Genomic DNA, 19,817 nt, shown 5'->3' on the forward strand with positions numbered 1-19,817 from the left:
CTACACACTTCCGTCTGCATTGTGTCGCTGATTAGAAGTTGCTGCCATGTTTTTGGTTATCATAGTATGTCTAGTATAAACAGATGCTGACTGAGCCATAACCGGAACTTCCGGTTCATAATAGAGCGCCGGGGAATGGGAGCATGTGACAGAAGGGGGCTAGATCGCTAAAGCGGATTGGCTGAGGCGGAGGGTACACGGTGTATTGGGACATGCGCAGTGGATAGTGGCGCTGGTGGAATGGTGTGAGATGTTCGGAGTGGTGTGGGGAGCCCGGGCTGTGTAGGAGAAGAAGGTAACGATAGACAGTGCTAAGTGCTCAACCGGGTGCTAGATTTTCCTTTCTCTGACAGTATTCCTGTGCTGGGAGATAAGGAACCCATCCTATTCCCTCCCGGTCCATTCACATTCCACTAGATAGAGAAAGTTCTGCTCACTGCATTTCTGTTTTCACTCACATTCGGTTAAAAACGGCCAATATTAGGCCTGGGCTCTACTATATAGCAGGAGGCTGTGCGTCCCAGTCCATGGCTCCTTCATAATGACAGCCCCAGGTGTATTTTGTAGGTTTTGTCATTCACAAAATAGTCACCTGTTCAGACCTATACACCGGACAGCCATAACATAATGACCACCCACTTAATATTAAGTCTGCCTTGTGCCGCCAAAACATCCCTGGTGGGCACCGCTAGACCGGTGAAGGCATGGGGCGCCGCTAGACCGGTGAAGGCATGGGGCGCCGCAAGACCGGTGAAGGCATGGGGCGCCGCTAGACCGGTGAAGGCATGGGGCGCCGCTAGACCGGTGAAGGCATGGGGCGCCGCTAGACCGGTGAAGGCATGGAGCGCCGCTAGACCGGTGAAGACATGGGGCGCCGCAAGACCGGTGAAGGCATGGGGTGCCGCTAGACCGGTGAAGGCATGGGGCGCCGCTAGACCGGTGAAGGCGTGGGCACGCCGCTAGACCGGTGAAGGCGTGGGCACGCCACTAGACCGGTGAAGGCGTGGGCACACCGCTAGATGCGTGAAGGCATAGGTGCACCGCTAGACCGGTGAAGGCATGGAGCGCCGCTAGACCGGTGAAGGCGTGGGCATGCTGCTAGACTGGTGAAGGCATAGGTGCACCGCTAGATGCGTGAAGGCATGGAGCGCCGCTAGACCGGTGAAGGCGTGGGCACGCCGCTAGACCGGTGAAGGCGTGGGCACACCGCTAGATGCGTGAAGGCATGGAGCGCCGCTAGATGCGTGAAGGCATGGAGCGCCGCTAGACCGGTGAAGGCATGGAGCGCCACTAGACCGGTGAAGGCGTGGGCACGCCGCTAGACCGGTAAAGGCGTGGGCACACCGCTAGATGCGTGAAGGCATAGGTGCACCGCTAGACGTGTGAAGGCATGCTGTGGTATCTGACACCAAGATGTCAGTAGCAGGTCACTGCCTCCATCGGCTAGTCTTTTTCCATACTGTATCCTGGTGCCATGTCTCATACAGGTAAGTGATGGACATGCACCTGGTCATCCACATGATGTGCAAGAAAATTTGATTTATCAGACGAGGCCACCTCCTTCCATTGCTCTGTGGTCTAAGCCTGATGCTCGTGTGCCCATTGTAGGTACTTTTGGCTGTAGACATGGGTCAGCATGGGCACTCTGACCATATGTAGTCCCATACACAACAAACTGCAATGCACTGTGTGTTCTGACACCTTTCTATCACATCCAGCATCAACTTTTTCCCCAATTTGAGCTACAGACTAGTCTTCGCTCCCCACGTGCATCTTGTTTCAAAACAAGAGCTGCCGTTTTGAAATTGCTCTGACCTGGTCATCTTGCCATTATAATTTGGCCCTTGTCAAAGTCACTCAAGTCCTCACGCTTGCTAATTTTTATTTTTTTCTGCTTTCGACAACTTCAGGGGTAATGTGTTTACATGCTGCCTAATATATCCCACACACTTTTAGAGGCTGTTGTCACAAGATCAATGTTATTCACTTTACTTGTCAGTGATCATAATAATGTTCTTGGGAACAAACAGGAAGACTGGAAGAAACAATGTTTTACTATCCAAGGTTAAAACAACAAGGGAAGAAGATTTAATAGATGGAAAGATGAAAAACTGACTGAAGGTCTGCTTTAATGTTCTTTCTCAAAAATCCTGCTTTCTGGCTGTGTTGGAAAGGCCCCCCGCATTTTTAAACTGTACTAACTTGAAACTTACCGACATGTAAAGTCTGCTGACATCCCGTGGCCTCAAGTCATTCCGTAGTCCTAACAAATTGCTTAAAACCAGCATTTTCTGCTACAGTAAAACCTTGGTTTGCAAGCATAATTCGTTCCAGAAACATGCTTGTAATACAAAGCACTTGTATATCAAAGCATTTTTTTTTTTTAACAGGGTGTAAAAGAGAAGAGAGGCGCCTCTAAGTGTAGCAATAAGTTGCAAAATGTTGTACCTTCGTTAAATGTAACCATATTGCTACACTTAGAAGCTCCTCTCTTCTTTTTTATACTCAGTTGTGACATGACACTACTCTTATATCAAGACATCGCTTGTATATCAAGGCAAAATTTATTAAAACATTTTGCTTGTCTTGCAAAATGCTCTCAAACCAAGTTACTCTCAAACCAAGGTTTTACTGTACTTGCAAGTTAAACATTTTGTCTATGATCTCTGTCCCTACCAAAGGGAAGAGCTGGCAGGTTTTGACAATCACAGGTTTGGATCCCCTTGCTTCTTACTGGTTTCACCTCCCCTCATCATGCTTGTATGCATAAATGGGAAGCCGACCTCAATATCACTCTGGAGCCAGAACAATGGCAGAAATCTAGAACGCCACCAAGTCATGTTCCCAGAATGTTTTTATGCTCAAAACTAATTACAAATGATTATATCACTGGTAGAGGTCGACCGATATGGGTTTTTCTCTGGCCGATGCCGATATTTAGAAATCGGGGTGGCCGATATAGGTTGCCTATTTATTTATTTATCTATTTATTTTATTTTTTTATTTTTTATTTTTTTCCCTTAACCTCAGAAAATCTAGGGTGGGGAGGAGGTTATTGTTTAGGGTGGAGAGATGGGGTGCAGTCTATTAGTGTTCAGCTGGTCAGTGCCGCCTATCAGTATCCATTAGTGCCCACCAGTGCAGCCTGTCAGTGCAACCTCACCAGTGCCACCTCATCAGTATCCACCAGTACAGCCTGTCAGTGCAACCTCATCAGTACCCACCAGTACAGCCCGTCAGTGCAACGTCATTAGTGCCCACCAGTGCAGCCTATCAGTGCCAACCAGTGCATCACATTAGTCCAGTACAGCTCATCAGTGCCCACCGGTCCAGCTCAATGTCATTCACTGCCACCTCCACCAGCGGAGCGCTCCTGGCTCCGTTCCGGCCCCTTGCATGGCCAAAGGCAGCTTCATTCATACCCTGACGTGTTGCGAGCCCCGCCTCGGCCTCCAGACTACAAACCCCAGAATGCAGCGCAACCGGTAACGGCCAATCGGTGGCCGCCGATAGCAGCCGCTTAGAATAGACGGGGGGGGGCGGGATTTCCACCCACCACACCCCTGCCTCAGATTCTCACAAAATCTGCCCTTTTTTTACATAATAATCGGCCAATGACAATTTTTTTAAAAAGGCGATATACCGGTCGACCTCTAATCACTGGTACTTCATTCAAATCTGAGCTGCACACTATACTCCGGGATTTGCTAGGTCCTGCTTCCCTGGCTTTTCAGAGCCAGGTACTAGACTTGTCCAACTGTTCATGTTTTATGGACACGAGTCTGATATGCTGAAATCTCTATACAACCTTGATATACTGGTGCTTCCTGGAGCCTTGCTACTCAATTTGAAAACATACAAAGAAGGGGAAAAGAACTTGAGCTCCGTTGCGGGTTTGTTTTTAAATGTTAACCATTTGCCTACCAGGCACTTTTACCCCCTTCCTTCACAGGCCAAATGTCATCTTTCAGCGCTGTCGCACTTTGAATGACAATTGCGCAGCCATGCAACACAGTACCCATATGAAATGTCAGAATTGCTGGTTACCGGCTCTCCTGTCACAGCATGAGGACTTGCCTATACCTGGCAAGTCTGTTTACAATGTGATTAGACACAGCTGATCACATGGTAAAGGGCACCTGTGATTGGCCATTTACCTTGATCAGCTGTGTCCGGGGGGTGCGCAGGGGGGTCTATTAACGTCCTCCCAGAACTAGATGGCTGTGCGGTCGGCAACCAGCTGCCCAGCGCTGCATGTCCAGGCGTCAAGCATAAAGAAATTGTTCGCCTGGTAATGGGCTGACGGCTCAGGCGTCAGGATGCAAGTTCTAGTCGCCATGGAGACCTGGCGCCGGGGATTTGTCGAGCCCTGTGGTAATATGTATACTAATGTCTTTATGAAATAATAGGGAAAAGATGAAGGCTCCCATACAGCTTGCTGATCTTATGTACTTTCAAACACCTTTGTTTCTGTGGTGATAGGTGTAGGATTAATATTGTGAAAAACTTTTTGCTTATGTTATAATTATTTATTTATTTATTTATTTTGTATTTTTGCAGTTTCAGAAGATTTTGGGATGGTTTGAAACTACATATAAACACAAAAAGATTTTTCTTTCTGAGCTTGGAGAGAGGTGCAAGGAAGAAGATGGATCAGAATAACAGTATATCGACTTTCCAGGGTCTGGCCTCCCCACAGGTAAGTAAATATTTAGTTTTTATCTAGCAATTGAACAGTTCTGGGAACCAATACCATTCTATAGTGTGTATCAGAAGAATCCTATTGTTAAAAAATGTGAAAACATTATTTTATTTTTTTTCTCTATCTTGTGGGTTCCAGAAGTGCAGTGCCCAAATAGACCATCCACAAAAACAAAAAAATCTAAATAAAAACACTGGTCACAAACCATGACATAATTAATAAATGGGGAAATTCAAATTTTTGCTTGGTCTAATGTTCTGTTTTTTTCCTCTTTTCATAGGGAGCCATGACTCCAGGGATTCCCATCTTTAGCCCGATGATGCCCTATGGCACTGGCTTGACGCCCCAGCCTGTACAAACTGCAAATAGTTTATCGATTCTGGAAGAACAACAAAGACAACAGCAGCAGCAACAGGCCCAGCAGTCCACATCCCAACAGGTTGCTCAGGGGCCAGGACAGACCCCACAACTTTTCCACTCACAGACTCTAACAACAGCGCCACTTCCAGGCAATACACCGCTGTATACATCCCCCATGACTCCAATGACTCCTATTACCCCAGCCACTCCTGCTTCAGAAAGTTCGGGCATTGTTCCTCAGTTGCAGTAAGCAACTTTTCTTTTTTTTTATGTGTGTGTGGTTTTATTTTTTCTGTTTTTGTTTTATATAGACCGAAGGTCTCCAAACTTCCTAAACAAAGGGCCAGTTTATTGTCATTTAGATTTTAGGAGGGCCAGACTGTAGAAAAGGTTCTGACATCAGTGGGAAAAAATAATGCCTCGTTTGTTTTCAGTAATTGCACTCCATTATTGGTTTAACTGGGAGAAATTATACCCCATCGTTGGTGTCATTGAGAGGTTTGTGCCGCATCGCTGATGTTAGTGGGCCCCATTGTTGATGTCATTGGGAAGAATTGTGCTCCATTGCTGGTGTCAGTGGGAGAGCTTTTGTCTCATCATTGGTGTCATTGGGAGGAAATGGGCACCCTTCATTGGTGTCAGTAGGGGGAATTATGCCCCATTGTTGTTAGTGGACGAAATGGTGTCAAGGGCTGGATAAAAGCAAGCAAAGGACATCTGGCACCCGGGCTTCAGGTTGGAGACCACTGATATAGACTATGGTTAAAGGGAGACCTTCAGGATAGCAGTATATTGGCTGCTTGCTCTGGGGCCATGGATCCCTATTTTCCTACCTAGTGAGTCACTAAGTTGGAACAAACTTAGACCAGTCCCAAATATAAATACTGTATAAGGTATTTATCGAATGCCCAAAAAAAATATTTATTTTTGGTGTTTTTTGTTTTTTTTTCTTTGAACATCTATCTTTATTGGGGATCAATAGCGGGATCAGCTGCAGTGCAAACATTTCTATTTTGTTTGGAACAAGCATAGAGAGGTTTCGGGACGCCCAATGTGCACATGCTTTTTGTTCTGCATCAGTAACTCAAGTACTAAAGGAAGGAAAAAGATGACCGCTCCTGAGCTTGCATCTTCACAAACATTTGACAGCTGCAGTACATTTATTTTCTGAAATGTAACTTTTCCAAATTTTTGCTTTATTTGTATCGTGTGAACAAAAACCTATTAACTTTATTTTTGGGGGCAACATACCAATACACTTTTAACCACTTCAGCCCTGGAAGGTTTTACCCCCTTCATGACCAGGCCATTTTTTCTATGCGGCACTGCTACTTTAACTGACAATTGCGGGGTTATGCAATGCTGTACCCAAACTAAATCTAGATCGTTTTTTTTTCACACATAGAGCTTTCTTTTGGTGGTATTTTGATTACCACTGGATTTTTTTTTATTATATAAACGAAAAAAGACAGATTAAAAAAATAAAAATAAAAAATAATTTCTGCTATAAAACATCCTATAAAAAAAAAAATCAAATCTCTTAATAAATGTTGGCCAAAATGTACTCTGGTACACATGTCTTGTAAAAAAAAAAAAACACCATTAAGGGTATATTGTTTGGTTTGTGTGAAAGTGTCCTAGTAATGGTGGCGACCAGCGGGGGTTCCGCGGATTATCTCTTTTTTTTCTTTTTTTTTTTGCCATTCTTCTAACGCTCTTACCTTTATTACTCCACTACCAGTGTGTCCCACTCCTTTAGCCGGCGTAGTCAGTGTTCTCGAGGAAACGATATTTTATAAAAAGAAGCGATGGACGTTTCCATTTTAACTTTGGGCACTGTGAAGCCCACAGGGTATTCTTCCGGGATACGGCGAATGTGTTCCCATACCTAAAATGGAGAATTCGTTGCCACATGACCCACTTGCCGAGTCACGTGAACCGCTAGATATCGTAAGCCGTAAGCACAGCACGTCTCCTGGGATTCTCATGCCTCACTCCCAGGAGACATAGCGCTGGTGGGGGAAAAGGAACATTCACGCCCACTCCCGCGGGGAATATTGAGTGACGGCACACAAACGGCAGCATTAGAAAGGTAAGGATCGAGATTAAAAAAAAAAAAAACAACGGATTATTTATTGTCTATGGCTACCAGTTTGATTCAGCACAAGTCAAAACTTAGGGTGAACCTCCGCTTTAAAACGGGACTGCCTGCGATAGTGTGACGGACAATCTGACACTAACTGATGCTGGGGCGACCTAACTGCCACCAGTGACATTTTTACAGTGATCAGTGCTAATAATATGCACTGTCACTAATGACACTGGGCAGGAAGGGGTAACATCTAGAGCGCTCAAAGGGTTAAATGTGTGCCTAGCCAGTGTTTGTGTGTACTTGCTTAGCAGGGAATGAACAAACAATGAGATCCCCTTGCACTGAACACAACTCTGTTTGATGAAGCTCAGAGCTGATTGGGTGCCGGGGGTCAATCATTGGCTGGGACCTGGTGATCGGCATGTTCTGTGATTAATTACAGCACAGCCAGGCGGTGCACCCCTACCCAAAAATGCAGAATTGTTTATATATACATGATTATGCACACAGCAGCCGTCCTGTATCAGTAAATGTACAGGAGGCTGTCGTTAAGTGAGTAAAACCCAACTGAGCCTTCCGTTTAAGCTGTCTGAATATATTCTATATGCATCAAATCATATATTTTGGGACAGTTATCAAGCAAATTGGTAGCACAATTTGATACAAATCGGGCAAAGTCTGTCAAGGTGTGTGTTTATTTATTTTATTTTTTTGTCCTTTCATGACCCTTGTGTCTGTAATCCTGGGCAGCCAACTGCAACAGATTTGCACCATTCTGTGACCGTTTCATCTCTATAGATGACCGTTTTGTGTTTTTTGTTTTGTGTTTTTATCCCTTCAGATGCAAAATAAGTTTTTTAGGGGCAAGTTCCTTTTTGTTGCAGTGCTACTTTTAGATCAGCAGAGGGAGGAATTTGACTTGAGCTGTAGCATTGTAGTAAATCTGTCTTACTGCTTCTGTTTAGAATTGCTGTGTCACAGAATTTATTTCCCTGACCCTTTCAGTCACCAACCTGTGAAAAGCATGCAACTAGTAGTTAGAGCTCTCGTTCTGCATATTTATTCCACGTTGGTGTGTAAGTAACATATTTCATAATCGTGGGTATTTTCTTATTTCCAGAAATATAGTATCCACCGTCAATCTTGGCTGCAAATTAGATCTGAAAACCATTGCACTTAGAGCGCGAAATGCTGAGTATAATCCAAAGGTGAGTCCTCTTGGTTAAATTATCAATGTCATTCAGAGGGGGTTGACTGGTTTGGAACAATTTTGTTGTAAAAAGATATAAAATTCAACTAATTGTAAAACTTTTGTTCTGTCCCTCCAGCGTTTTGCTGCTGTTATTATGAGAATAAGAGAGCCACGTACAACAGCACTTATATTCAGTTCTGGAAAAATGGTCTGCACAGGAGCTAAAAGGTAGTGTTGACTTTCCAGAAATGTAATGGGTGTGCTTTTTATTGAACTATATTTAGTTGGTTTTTCTCATACAGTTGTTGTGAATGATTTCCTCTCTATTGTTCTTTACAAACCTGTCAGTTGATGGGGGGGAGGGGGGGGGGTGGTTGTAATTTAATTTTGCCACAGTGCTGAAGGTAAAAGTTGCAGCAGCGCTGTATGCACTAGTGCAGTGTTTTTCAACTCCAGTCCTCAAGGCACACCAACAGGTCATGTTTTCAGGATTTCCTTTAGATGAAACGACTGTGGTGATTACTAAGGCAGTGAAACTGATCAAATCACCTGTTCAAAATAATGGAAAGCCTGAAAACATGACCTGTTGGTGTGCCTTGAGGACTGGAGTTGAAAAACACTGCACTAGTGATGCTTGCTTAATATTTGTATAAGTGGTGCTTTGCTGGTTTACGAGATGCTATTCTGTCATCTTATTGTAATAGTGAATGTTGTATCCACAGTTTTACAAACTAGCATGGTCAATAAGGGGGACAGGGACTTCTATGGACACTTGGATTGCCGTTATACATCTTGAAACAATTCACTACTATAATGGAGTGCTAAATTGGTCTGACATTGAAATTCCAGTGAAAACCCATTTGACAATTTCATTCTCTTAGCGATTGTCTTAACTCTCTGCTAAAATGTTGTTGTGCATTAGCACTGTTCAGACCTTGATGAAGGGGACACAACCCGAAAGCTTGTCCTGAAAAACTATGTTCGTGCAAACAAAGTATCATGTACAGTACTTAAAGCGGAGATCCACCCTAAAGTGGAACTTCCGCTCATTGGAAACCCCCCCCCCCCCCACGATGCCACAATTGGCACCTTTCAGGGGGGAGGGCGGTGCAGCAGATACCTGTCTGACAGGTATTTGCACCCACTTCCGGGCACACAGTCTGCGGGCAGAACGTCAGTTCCCGTCGCCCCTCCATTGTGTTCTGGGAAACTCACAGCTCCCAGAACACAGCGGGGACCAGTGAAAGACGCGCTGCTCGCGCATGCGCAGTAGGGAACCGGGCAGTGAAGCCGCAACGCTTCACTTCCTGGTTCCCTCACCGCTGATGGCGGCAGCCGAGAGACGAGCGATTGCTCGCCTTCGGCTGCCGACGTCGCTGGACTCAAGGACAGGTAAGTGTCAATTTATTAAAAGTCAGCAGCTGCAGTTTTTGTAGCTGCTGGCTTTTAATATTTTATGGCGGAGCTCCGCTTTAATTGTTTGTCACAAGTGCACGAAGGCCTTTTTCACCTTGGTGTAGCACGCCAGCGGATCCACCAGGGGATCTCTTTGCTGAGCAGGCAGATGACTGGTCCATGTCCGCTCTGCTGATTCCGAGTGGACATGGGCACAGCCAGATTTTCCTCTTATGGGTTGTCGGATGGAAACTGATCACCTGTCCGTTTCCATCTGACTGTCATCGGATTCGCCAGAAATATGGGGAATGGGGATTTTTTTTTTTTAGCAGACAGCATTGGTTCAGATGTCGGCATTTGTCACATCACTGTTGACATCTGCTGCTCCATAGAGAGCAATGGATGATCCGATCGGGTCCACCTGAAAAACTGACAAGTGGACCCGATTGGTCCGTCCATGTGAAAGGGGCCTAATACGGCTACAATCGCCTCAAGACAATTTTATTGTAACCTTTTTTATAGGTAATGCAAACATTTACCAGCACTTTCTCCAGCTAGTCAGCCCAAAAAAGCGGAGTTGGGGAGACCCAAACTTTTCTTACCCATAGAAGTGATCGGGTGGCATTACAACCACTATTCTCTAGCAGGCTAATGTACTTTGCCCAGTCTCTTGACTGTCCTCTATAGCATGTATGCACTCTCCAACTACCCCTGAAATCAGATAGAGATGGATATAGCAAAACTATATATATTCACAGTCCCTTGGTGACATCTGGGGCTGTTTCTGAGGCCTCTATTACTTGATTAGCACAGCTCTAAATAAAAAAAGAAAGTCGCTCTGTTCATACAGAATATTAGTGCAGAGGGAAAAAAAGCTATTGGATGCAATAGTTGGCATAAATGTGAAATATTGGTACTGTCATAAACGATGCTTATTTGTTTTTTGCTTTCCTTTCTTTCTAGTGAAGAGCAGTCGCGCTTGGCGGCCAGAAAGTATGCGCGAGTTGTGCAGAAGTTGGGATTTCCAGCAAAGTTTCTGGATTTTAAAATCCAAAATATGGTAGGGAGCTGTGATGTGAAGTTCCCAATCAGATTAGAAGGCTTGGTCCTTACACATCAACAGTTTAGCAGGTAAATTCCAAACTTTGTGATTAAATATTATTATATTCACCATACCAGTCAGTGTGCGCACAACATTTTTGTGCACTGCCTTCTGTAAAGATGTATTGCAATTGATTAACTTAAACCCAAACCTTTTTTTTTTCTCTCTCTGTGACTGCGACATTATGGCGGACACTTCGGACAATTTTGACACATTTTTGGGACCATTGTAATTTTCACAGCAAAAAATGCATTTAAAATGCATTGTTTACTGTGAAAATGACAATTGCAGTTTGGGAGTTAACCACAAGGGGGCGCTGATGGGGTTATGTATGACCTCACCTGTGTTTCTAACTGTAGGGGGGTGTGGCTGTAGGTGTGACATCATTGATTGTGGTTCCCTATATAAGGGAACACACGATCGATGACGGCGCCACAGTGAAGAACGGGGAAGCTGTGTTTACACACAGCTCTCCCCGTTCTTCATCTCCGGGGACTCCAGCGGCGATCGGGTCACGGAGCTTCGGACTGGGTCGTGGGAGCGTGCCCGCGACCCATGGCTGGGTACTTAAGAGGACGTACCTGTACATGCTTGTGTCCAGCCGTACCATTCTGCCGACATATATGTGCAGGAGGCGGTCCTTAAGTGGTTAAAGTGCTACATTAAATGCAATAACAAAAAAAGTACAAATGGTGAGATAGGATTTTTTTTTTGTTGCGATATCTGCCCAATTATGCAAAGTAGGGAGACTGGGAATTTTCCACTTCCACCAATTTTGAACAAGCAAGCCATAAAACAAAGTTTCTACAGTAAATATAGATTGGTTCCACTACCAGTCTCCAAATTGATTATAAATGCTATATTGTAGAATGTAGACATGCTGTATACCTCAGCACAGGATGTCTGGACAGTGATTGGTGCTGATTGGCTGTGCCAGTCACACAACATAAAGGCTTTCTGACTAGAGTCTCAAAATAGCAATAATAAAGATATTTGTAGGAGATTCTGCCAATCAACAGGCTATGTCATTTCCCTCCAGCCTGTGTCTATTGTGTGTATGGAACTAACAGGGAGGTGACGCCTTCATCTTTGGTCCCCCCTATAGTGACTAGCAATATGTGGGCATAGAGGAAGGTGAAATGGAATGTCATTTATCCCAGAGTGTAAGCCCATGCGTGACTTCGCACGTGCACTACTCAGGTGCAAAAAGAAGGAAATTAACAGTTTATAAGGGAGCTGAAGACTGAGCATGTGCAGTAGATATGGAAACGGCCGATCTATACAATCTCAAGCTGCAGCGGTGCAACAAACAAGGGAGGGACAGCAAATGGCAGGATCAACCAAGTTTTTTTTTTTTACAATCTACAGAAAATAAATCCTTTAGTGGTTAGGCGAGTATGCATATAACGTATTGACAGTTTTTATAATTTGGGTTTAACCACTTAACGCCCGCCGCACGACTACTTGCGTCCACAGAATGGCACGTACAGGCAGATGGGCGTATATATACGTCCCTGCCTTCTAGCGGGTCGGGGGTCCGATTGGGACCCCCTCTGCTGCGTGCGGCTTACCTCCAGGAGCGATCCGACTCGAGGGGACGGCTGTTAGTTTCTGTCCGCCCCCTCGTGATCGCTCCCAGCCAATCCTGTGAGCCGCCGCCGTGTCACTTCCTCTGCCTGTAAAATGTAAACATAGGCAGAGGAAGTGATGCAGCTCTCATCTCGGCGGTATTTTCAAGCCGCCGAGATGAGAGAAGAGTCACAGTAAGTCGCACCTAACACTACACTGACACCAGTACACATAGGCACATTTAACCCCTTCCGATCACCCCACCCCCCTGTCACTGAATGCAGTGATCATATATGTACTGATCACTCCATTTAGTGTGAGTGTGACAGCCAGTTAGTGTTAGGTCCAGGGTAGCCCCGTACCCCCCCCCCCCCCCTAATAAAGTTTTAACCCCTTGCTCAGCGCCCTAGTTAACCCTTTCACTCCCAGCTAATTTTTTATTTTTTTTTGCTAAAGACGTGGCTGAATACATTTTGGCCTAAATGTTTGACTAAAATTTAGTTTATTCAATTTTTCTTATAACAAAAAGTAAAAAATATTGATTTTTTTTTTCAAAAATGTTGCTCTATTTTTGTTTATAGCGCAAAAAATAAAAATCGCAGAGGCAATCAAATACCATCAAAAGAAAGCTCTATTTGTGGGAAGAAAAGGACACAAATTTTGTTTGGGAGCCACGTCGCACGACCGCGCAATTGTCTGTTAAAGCGACGCAGTGCCGAATTGTAAAAACGCCTCTGGGCATTTAGCAGCATATTGGTCCGGGGCTTAAGTGGTTAATGACACGTAAAGCAGGAGTTCACCCATTTATAAATTTTTTTTTTTCTCCCCTTAGCTTCCTGCTCGTTCGGTCTAGGGGAATCGGCTATTTGTATTAAAATATGAGCAGTACTTACCCGTTTTCGAGCTGCATCTTCTTCCGTCGCTTCCGGGTATGGGTCTTCGGGAGCGGGCGTTCCTTCTTGATTGACAGCCTTCCGAGAGGCTTCCGACGGTCGCATCCATCGCGTCACGATTTTCCGAAAGAAGCCGTACGTCGGTGCGGCTCTATACTGCGCCTGCGCACCGACGTTCGGCTTCTTTCGGAAAATCGTGACGCGATGGATGCGACCGTCGGAAGCCTCTCGGAAGACTGTCAATCAAGAAGGAACGCCCATTCCCGAAGCCCATACCCGGAAGCGACGGAGAGGATGCATCTCGTAAACGGGTAAGTACTGCACATATTTTAAAATAAATAGCCGATTCCCCTAGTAAAAACGAGCAGGAAGCTAAGGGGGAAAAGTGCCCTCTAAGGGTGAACCCCCGCTTTAAGGAAAGCATTGCCTGAGCAGACACATGGAGGCCATCAGTCCTGACATTTTCTTACAAATGCCAATTGCCAGCTGTCATGCTAATCCTCTTTCATCAACGCTTTTGAGTAACTAGCCCAAAATCGTGAATCCCCTTTCTTTCTTTTTTTTTTTTGTGGATTTATTGAACAAGTATACCAAACGTATAAAAGCCAAAAAACTCAGTATGGCAGCATCCAAGTTTCTTAGTAAAAGTTGACATCAATAGAAAGGAGTGTCTGCAACTCCACTAAATAACAGGCACAGGAAAAAGTGGAAGCTAAAGGTGGGTAGGGGCTCTGAAAACTTTCATGCCTTTTGCTTTCTATCCTTGCTTACTAAGCTGGAGGAGCAGCCTCCCTGCTGTTATAGAAGATGGCATTCAGACCATTTTGAATTAAAACATTTTGCTCTGTTCTGCAGACCTTAATCACTTGCCGACCGAAATTCGTATATATACACGTTGTCATTTACCGGAATGATGGCTAAAGATATCAACCATAACACCGGTATTGTTTTTTATGCCAGTGACTGGCTTTCAAATGAAAGCCGTTCAAATGGCTAATGAGCCGCTGGAACGCTCTCAGAAGCGTCAGGAGGGGACTTCCTCACAAAAAACAAATGAACCCATCACTCCGGGTTCGTGCGCAGAAGCAAACGCATACGTATAATTTTGGTTTTGTTGGAGACTGGCTGTGAGTTTTTTTTATTTTTTTTGCGTTGCCCCTTCATTTGCTACTTGTTGCCTTACTGGGGTGGTTGCCATTTGTTTTAGTTTTTATTCATTTACAACTCATTTCTTTTTCTCATTCCCCAGTTATGAGCCAGAGTTATTTCCTGGCCTTATTTACAGAATGATCAAGCCAAGAATCGTTCTCCTGATATTTGTTTCTGGGAAAGTTGTATTGACGGGTAAGTTTTATACTTCTTTTTTTTTTTTAGATGAATTCGTACAATGTAGGGATTATTTTCCTCATAACTAAAAACCTTAATTTATGATGCATTGATTGTATAATTCAAGATTGGGCTTCCTCAGTACACTGAACCAGGAACCGCTTGTCCTTTATAAATGGGATCATAATGGAGCAGGTGGAAATATATTCTTTGCTTAATTCTACCATGTGTAATTTAGAGTAGAGCTGTTGCAAAAATCTGCTGCTGTTTATTTCAGGTGTGTTTTGTATTTAGCCTGTTAAATTAGTAAAGCGGCGACTCTTAGGACCATGGTATGCAGTGAATACTGGAGTGGCATAGGGTTTCTAATCAGATTTTTGCCCAACTAATAGTTTTCCAGGCCTAGGTGCAGTGTGTGTGGGGTGTGTTTTTTTTTTTTTTTTTTTTTTTTTTTAGGGAACCTGTACTGAAAAAATCTATGGAGGGCACCAAAATTTAAATGGTGCTCTGCCTGGTATGCTAATTCCAAAGACTTCATCATTTTTTTTTTTTTTCTAATACATTGACTACAAGTGTGCAGAGTTCTGACCAAATTTTTTAATTTCTGATCTGCATGTTCAGGATTAGTGGTTTCCAGAGTATTTCAGCTAGACAGCCAAGCACTCAGCATTTTCAGGTTATCAGCAATGGCAGCCTCCACACTTTTCCTTGTAAAACGAAAAAAAACTTAGCGTGTCATAAATGATGACATCGGCCTATCCTCGTCTTTGGGGAGATTTACTTAAAACTGGTGCACACAGAATCTGGTGCATAGTAACCAATACGTTTCTAGGTTTTATTGCCAAAGCTTAAAGTGCTTCTAAAGCCATAGTTTTTCACCTTTAATGCATAGGATGCATTAAAGGTGAAAAACCCTTTCTGTGCTGCAGCTCCCCCTTCAGACCCCCCCCCCCCCCTTTTATTTATTCTTACCTGAGCGCAACGGCTCCAGCCGCTGGCTCTCTCAAAGATTGGCATTGGCTCCTGCTACTGTCAATCAAATCCTGTGACGCGTCCAGCTGTCTGTGTCAATAGACGCAACAGCAGGGGGCTTGAGAGCAAGCACATACACGTGTCACATTGGAGAGCGACTTTCTGTGGGGGGACCCGACTAAAAAGAGGGGCATGGAGCACTGGTGGGGGGACCACAGTAGAAGAGAATTGGAGCTGCTCTGTGCAAAAGCATTGCACAGGGCAGGTAAGTATAACATGGTGGGTATTTTATTACAAAAAAAATATATATATATATATATATATATATATATATATATATATATATATATATATATATATATATATATATATATATATATATATATATATATATATATATATATATATATATATACATTTTTTTTTATTTTTTTTACAACCACTTTAATTGAAGAAGCTGATTACTACTGGTTACTACACACAGCTGCACCAGTTTTAGTAAACCTTCTCTTCTATCTCTCTAAATCTATTCTGAAATTACTATTCTCAAAATTTTGTGACAGCTGGGATGCTAAGACCTGCAGGCTTTTTTTTTTTTTTTTTAACAGTAAGCCTATACTTTGGTCACGCTAGCAAAGTAAGTTTTATTCCAAATGAAAATCTTAGCTATGGTGTCAGACTTGCTTAAAGGGATGCTATCACCTTGCCCATGCAGGGTAAAGTGACAGGGTCTTTTCAAAGGGCATCCCCCACTCTATCGCTACACTACCTTGCAGCTCTTTGCCCCTGCACAACTGGCAAGTATAGTTAGTACTTGCGTATATGGGGGAAGCATGTGATTTGCTCCTCCTGTGACTGTGCCCAGACTTGGAAGCCAATGGCTAGGCCCGGAGCACAGTGACATGACCAACAGAGTGACATCAATGCTCCCCAGGATCGCTGATTTCAGTGCCTGCTGCAGGGAGCGCATGCAAGGTGAAAATATCCTCCTTGCAGGGACACAGTCGCTTTACCCTGCCTATATATGCTGACAGTGTCTCTTTACATTTTTATAAAAATGACTTTTCAAAAAGTCAAAACACAGGAGTCAAAATAAGCTTTGGCAGCTAATCGGGCCGGATTGCAGGAAGGCAAGTACAGGCAGCAGAACAGTTACCATATATAGCATAAGCAAAGTACAGGCTTGCTTTATCGCAGGGGTAGGTAACTTTGGCCCTCTAAGACAAAACTAACTATTGCATTTTGCTTCCGAGAGTCATGCTTGTAGCTTTTGGAGTCTTGCAATGCCCTATGGAACCTGCAGTTCCTCAACAGCTGGAGGGTCAAAATTTGGTTGCGGGATCACATCATTTCTAGGAGTTATAGTAAACTAATCCTGGCAGCACAGGTATGGTAATGCAATGCAATGTGATCTTTCAGTCTTGTGAATACAATGGCATAACCGGCTTTGATATTTTATTTCATTTATTTGTTTCCAGGCGCTAAAGTTCGAGCCGAGATCTATGAAGCATTTGAGAACATATACCCAATTCTGAAAGGCTTTCGGAAAACCACATAACAGTTGGCGTTTGCCGTTTTTACTTTTCTGTATATGTGTTATATATTATGGAGACCTTTTTAACACGGCGCACCGTTAAGAAATGGACTTGGGTTACATATGGTGTTCCACTGACGTTGCTATGATCCGACGACATCTTACATCGCCACATATTTTATTTGCCAAATGTTTCTAATTTTAAAGCAGTTTTTATGTGGAGGATTTTGACTTTTAAAAACAAAAAAATGGTTCTGTTCTTTTTATTCCATGTAGTTCAGAATTTATACACCATCTTCAGTGCGACTGTTCGGACCATGATGTCTAACTGAACAAGAAGTATTTCTTGGAGACCGTGCACTTCAAGTGTAACATTGGGATCCAAACCTGGTTTTGTAAATATCACCTAAACATGAACTCTGTATTAATCCTCCCTGAAGGGTACATTTTTTGGCACTGTTTCACTTTTAATAAACAGATTTTAGTCCAAAGTTAATTTATGACCATCTAATCTTATGTTGATAGTAGCAAGAAATTTTAATTTAACTGTTGTTTAGGTCATAATCTGTATATATTTCTTCCTCGTTTTTCAACTGTCCCATATTAAACAGAACCGTTTTTTATGCTATGCGTCGTTCCCAATAGGCTTTGTTTTTTTTATAAGGTAATTGCAATAATAATCATGTGCCAGAAACATTCCTGGATTCCAGTGTTCAGCTTGGTAAAATAAATTTTGTCAACTTATTCTGAAGGTGTTATTTGTGTTAAATGTATGTTTGACATTGGCAATCCATCTTTTGTGAACTTCTAACCACAATTTTAATGTGTATCTAAAGCTAAAACCTTTTTATTTTAGTGTGGGGAAGGGGTTAGACCTCTGTCAAGATTCCTTTTGCGGTTTGTAGCTTTTATTCCATCTATTTTTCCTAGTAACCATTGTCACTGGAACTAAAAATTAGGTAAAATACTATGGGCCAGATTCACATAGAATTGGGCTACGCTGCGGCGGCGTAACGTATCCCATTTACGTTACACCGCCGCAAGTTTTCAGCGTAAGTGCTTGATTCACAAAGCACTTGCCTGTGGAATGGAAGATAGAAACGGGAAGAAAAGATGGGGTCCACTAGACGCCTGCAGCTTCATCCCCAGAGATTGAATGGATTTTCTTACAGCTAAAAAAAAAAAAGAGCAGACACAGGGCAAGGTCACTGGAGTTAGTAAAACTGCAACAGTACCACTTTATTGAAGCATAGTAAGGAACTTGACTGACAGCATACAGAAGCCAAGGCCAGAGTGGCAGGCATAGAATTGTGAACACACAATGGCCACCGAGCAGGACATGCAGCAGTGTATGTAGGAGGAATGCTTGGCACAGCCAGGGATTGGCGGGCAAACCGGTGGCGTGTACGGCCATAATGAAAGAAAGACGAGCTGCTTTTCAGGGGTTCCACCCCCTTTGTCAAGTAGCACTCATATCGTTTGTACAATATTGTACCAGCTCTACTCTATCCCCATTCGAGCTGGGTAACGTCCGCGGAACGGATGTGACTGCTTGCTCCATCCCATATGCATTTCCCCTTCTGTCATTCTTGGCAATTTTTGTTGAGGGGGGGGGGGGGGGGGGAACACTCCCCTCTGGGTGAGCTATGTACATTGCATGGATTATAACAACCTTTGTTGCAGACTCCTATCTTTTGGTATTCTGATGAAATCCCTGATTGTTCCTCTGTGCTGAGTGGGTCTAATAGGTGTGGTTTCATAATTGTCTATCGGCTGTGCAGCTGCAGAGCACGAATGAGAAAATCTGGGCCTGCAAGACGTGTTCCCTTTGGAAGTATCTCACCAAAAATGAGATTTTTGTTGCGGGGGATGTCTGAAATCTGACTTGTATCCTAGGCAGACTTCTGGGGAAATTGGTGAGCCACACAAGCAGGAAATTATGTTTATGGGTTGTGCCATATTGCAATGCATTTTCAGAAAATTACAGCAGCTGCAGATTGAAAAGGAAGCTCAATTTTTAATAACAATATGACTTGTCGCAAAACTATATTTTTCTTTACACGAAAGTGGAGTTACCCTTTTAAAGTGGATTTTTCTCTTATCGTCCATGGACGGACACAGCTCCTTAAATCTTGACAAGTGGGTTATGTTCCCTGTTTACAGGAGAGGACTAGGCAGAAACATGTTAAATACATGTTACATTAACAGAGTTGAACAGCCCCGCCCAGGGGGCGGTCCCTCCAGACATAACCCTCCTCACTGCAGCTTGCAGCCTCAGTTTCGTTCTGCCTAGCAAAGGAGAAGGACGTATGGCTCCCTTTGGGCCCAGCGCCCTGAGGAGAAATTTTATTTTATTTTATTTTACTTTACTTTTTCTTGAAGAATCTTCTTTCAACTGTTGGCTGAGAGACAGGCTGGATAATATAGATCCTTGTAGTCTACTCAGTCCGACCAGCAAGCGTGGGCACACCTTTGCAAAGAGGCTTGGTCTGCCACGCCATACCTCATGACTCCTGAGGTGGCCGGTGAGCTTTGCTCCGAGGTCCACATATGACTGGGCTGTGGTGTTGTCTCACTCACAGTGGACCGGGCCGACAGCAACCTCCATTTCGGTTGTAGTTCTGTCAGGAATGCGTCAGCGAGTCCTCGCTTGGACGGGTAAGTACAGTCCCTCCTGCTT

At 43.8% G+C, this 19,817-nt stretch overlaps 1 protein-coding gene across 1 annotated transcript; it reads left to right on the plus strand.

The window, feature by feature from the left end:
* The first annotated feature begins 110 nt into the window (after positions 1 to 110).
* LOC120937652 (TATA-box binding protein) lies at positions 111 to 17,882 on the plus strand. Its single transcript, XM_040351055.1, has 8 exons — positions 111 to 295; positions 4,561 to 4,699; positions 4,983 to 5,308; positions 8,275 to 8,362; positions 8,483 to 8,574; positions 10,705 to 10,872; positions 14,555 to 14,649; positions 17,082 to 17,882. The coding sequence occupies exons 2-8, from the start codon at positions 4,649 to 4,651 to the stop codon at positions 17,159 to 17,161; spliced, it is 900 nt and encodes a 299-aa protein (XP_040206989.1). The 5' UTR covers positions 111 to 295; positions 4,561 to 4,648; the 3' UTR covers positions 17,162 to 17,882.
* The last annotated feature ends 1,935 nt before the right edge of the window (positions 17,883 to 19,817 follow it).

This window comes from Rana temporaria, chromosome 4, assembly GCF_905171775.1.
Source record: "Rana temporaria chromosome 4, aRanTem1.1, whole genome shotgun sequence".
Lineage (NCBI taxonomy): Eukaryota > Metazoa > Chordata > Amphibia > Anura > Ranidae > Rana > Rana temporaria.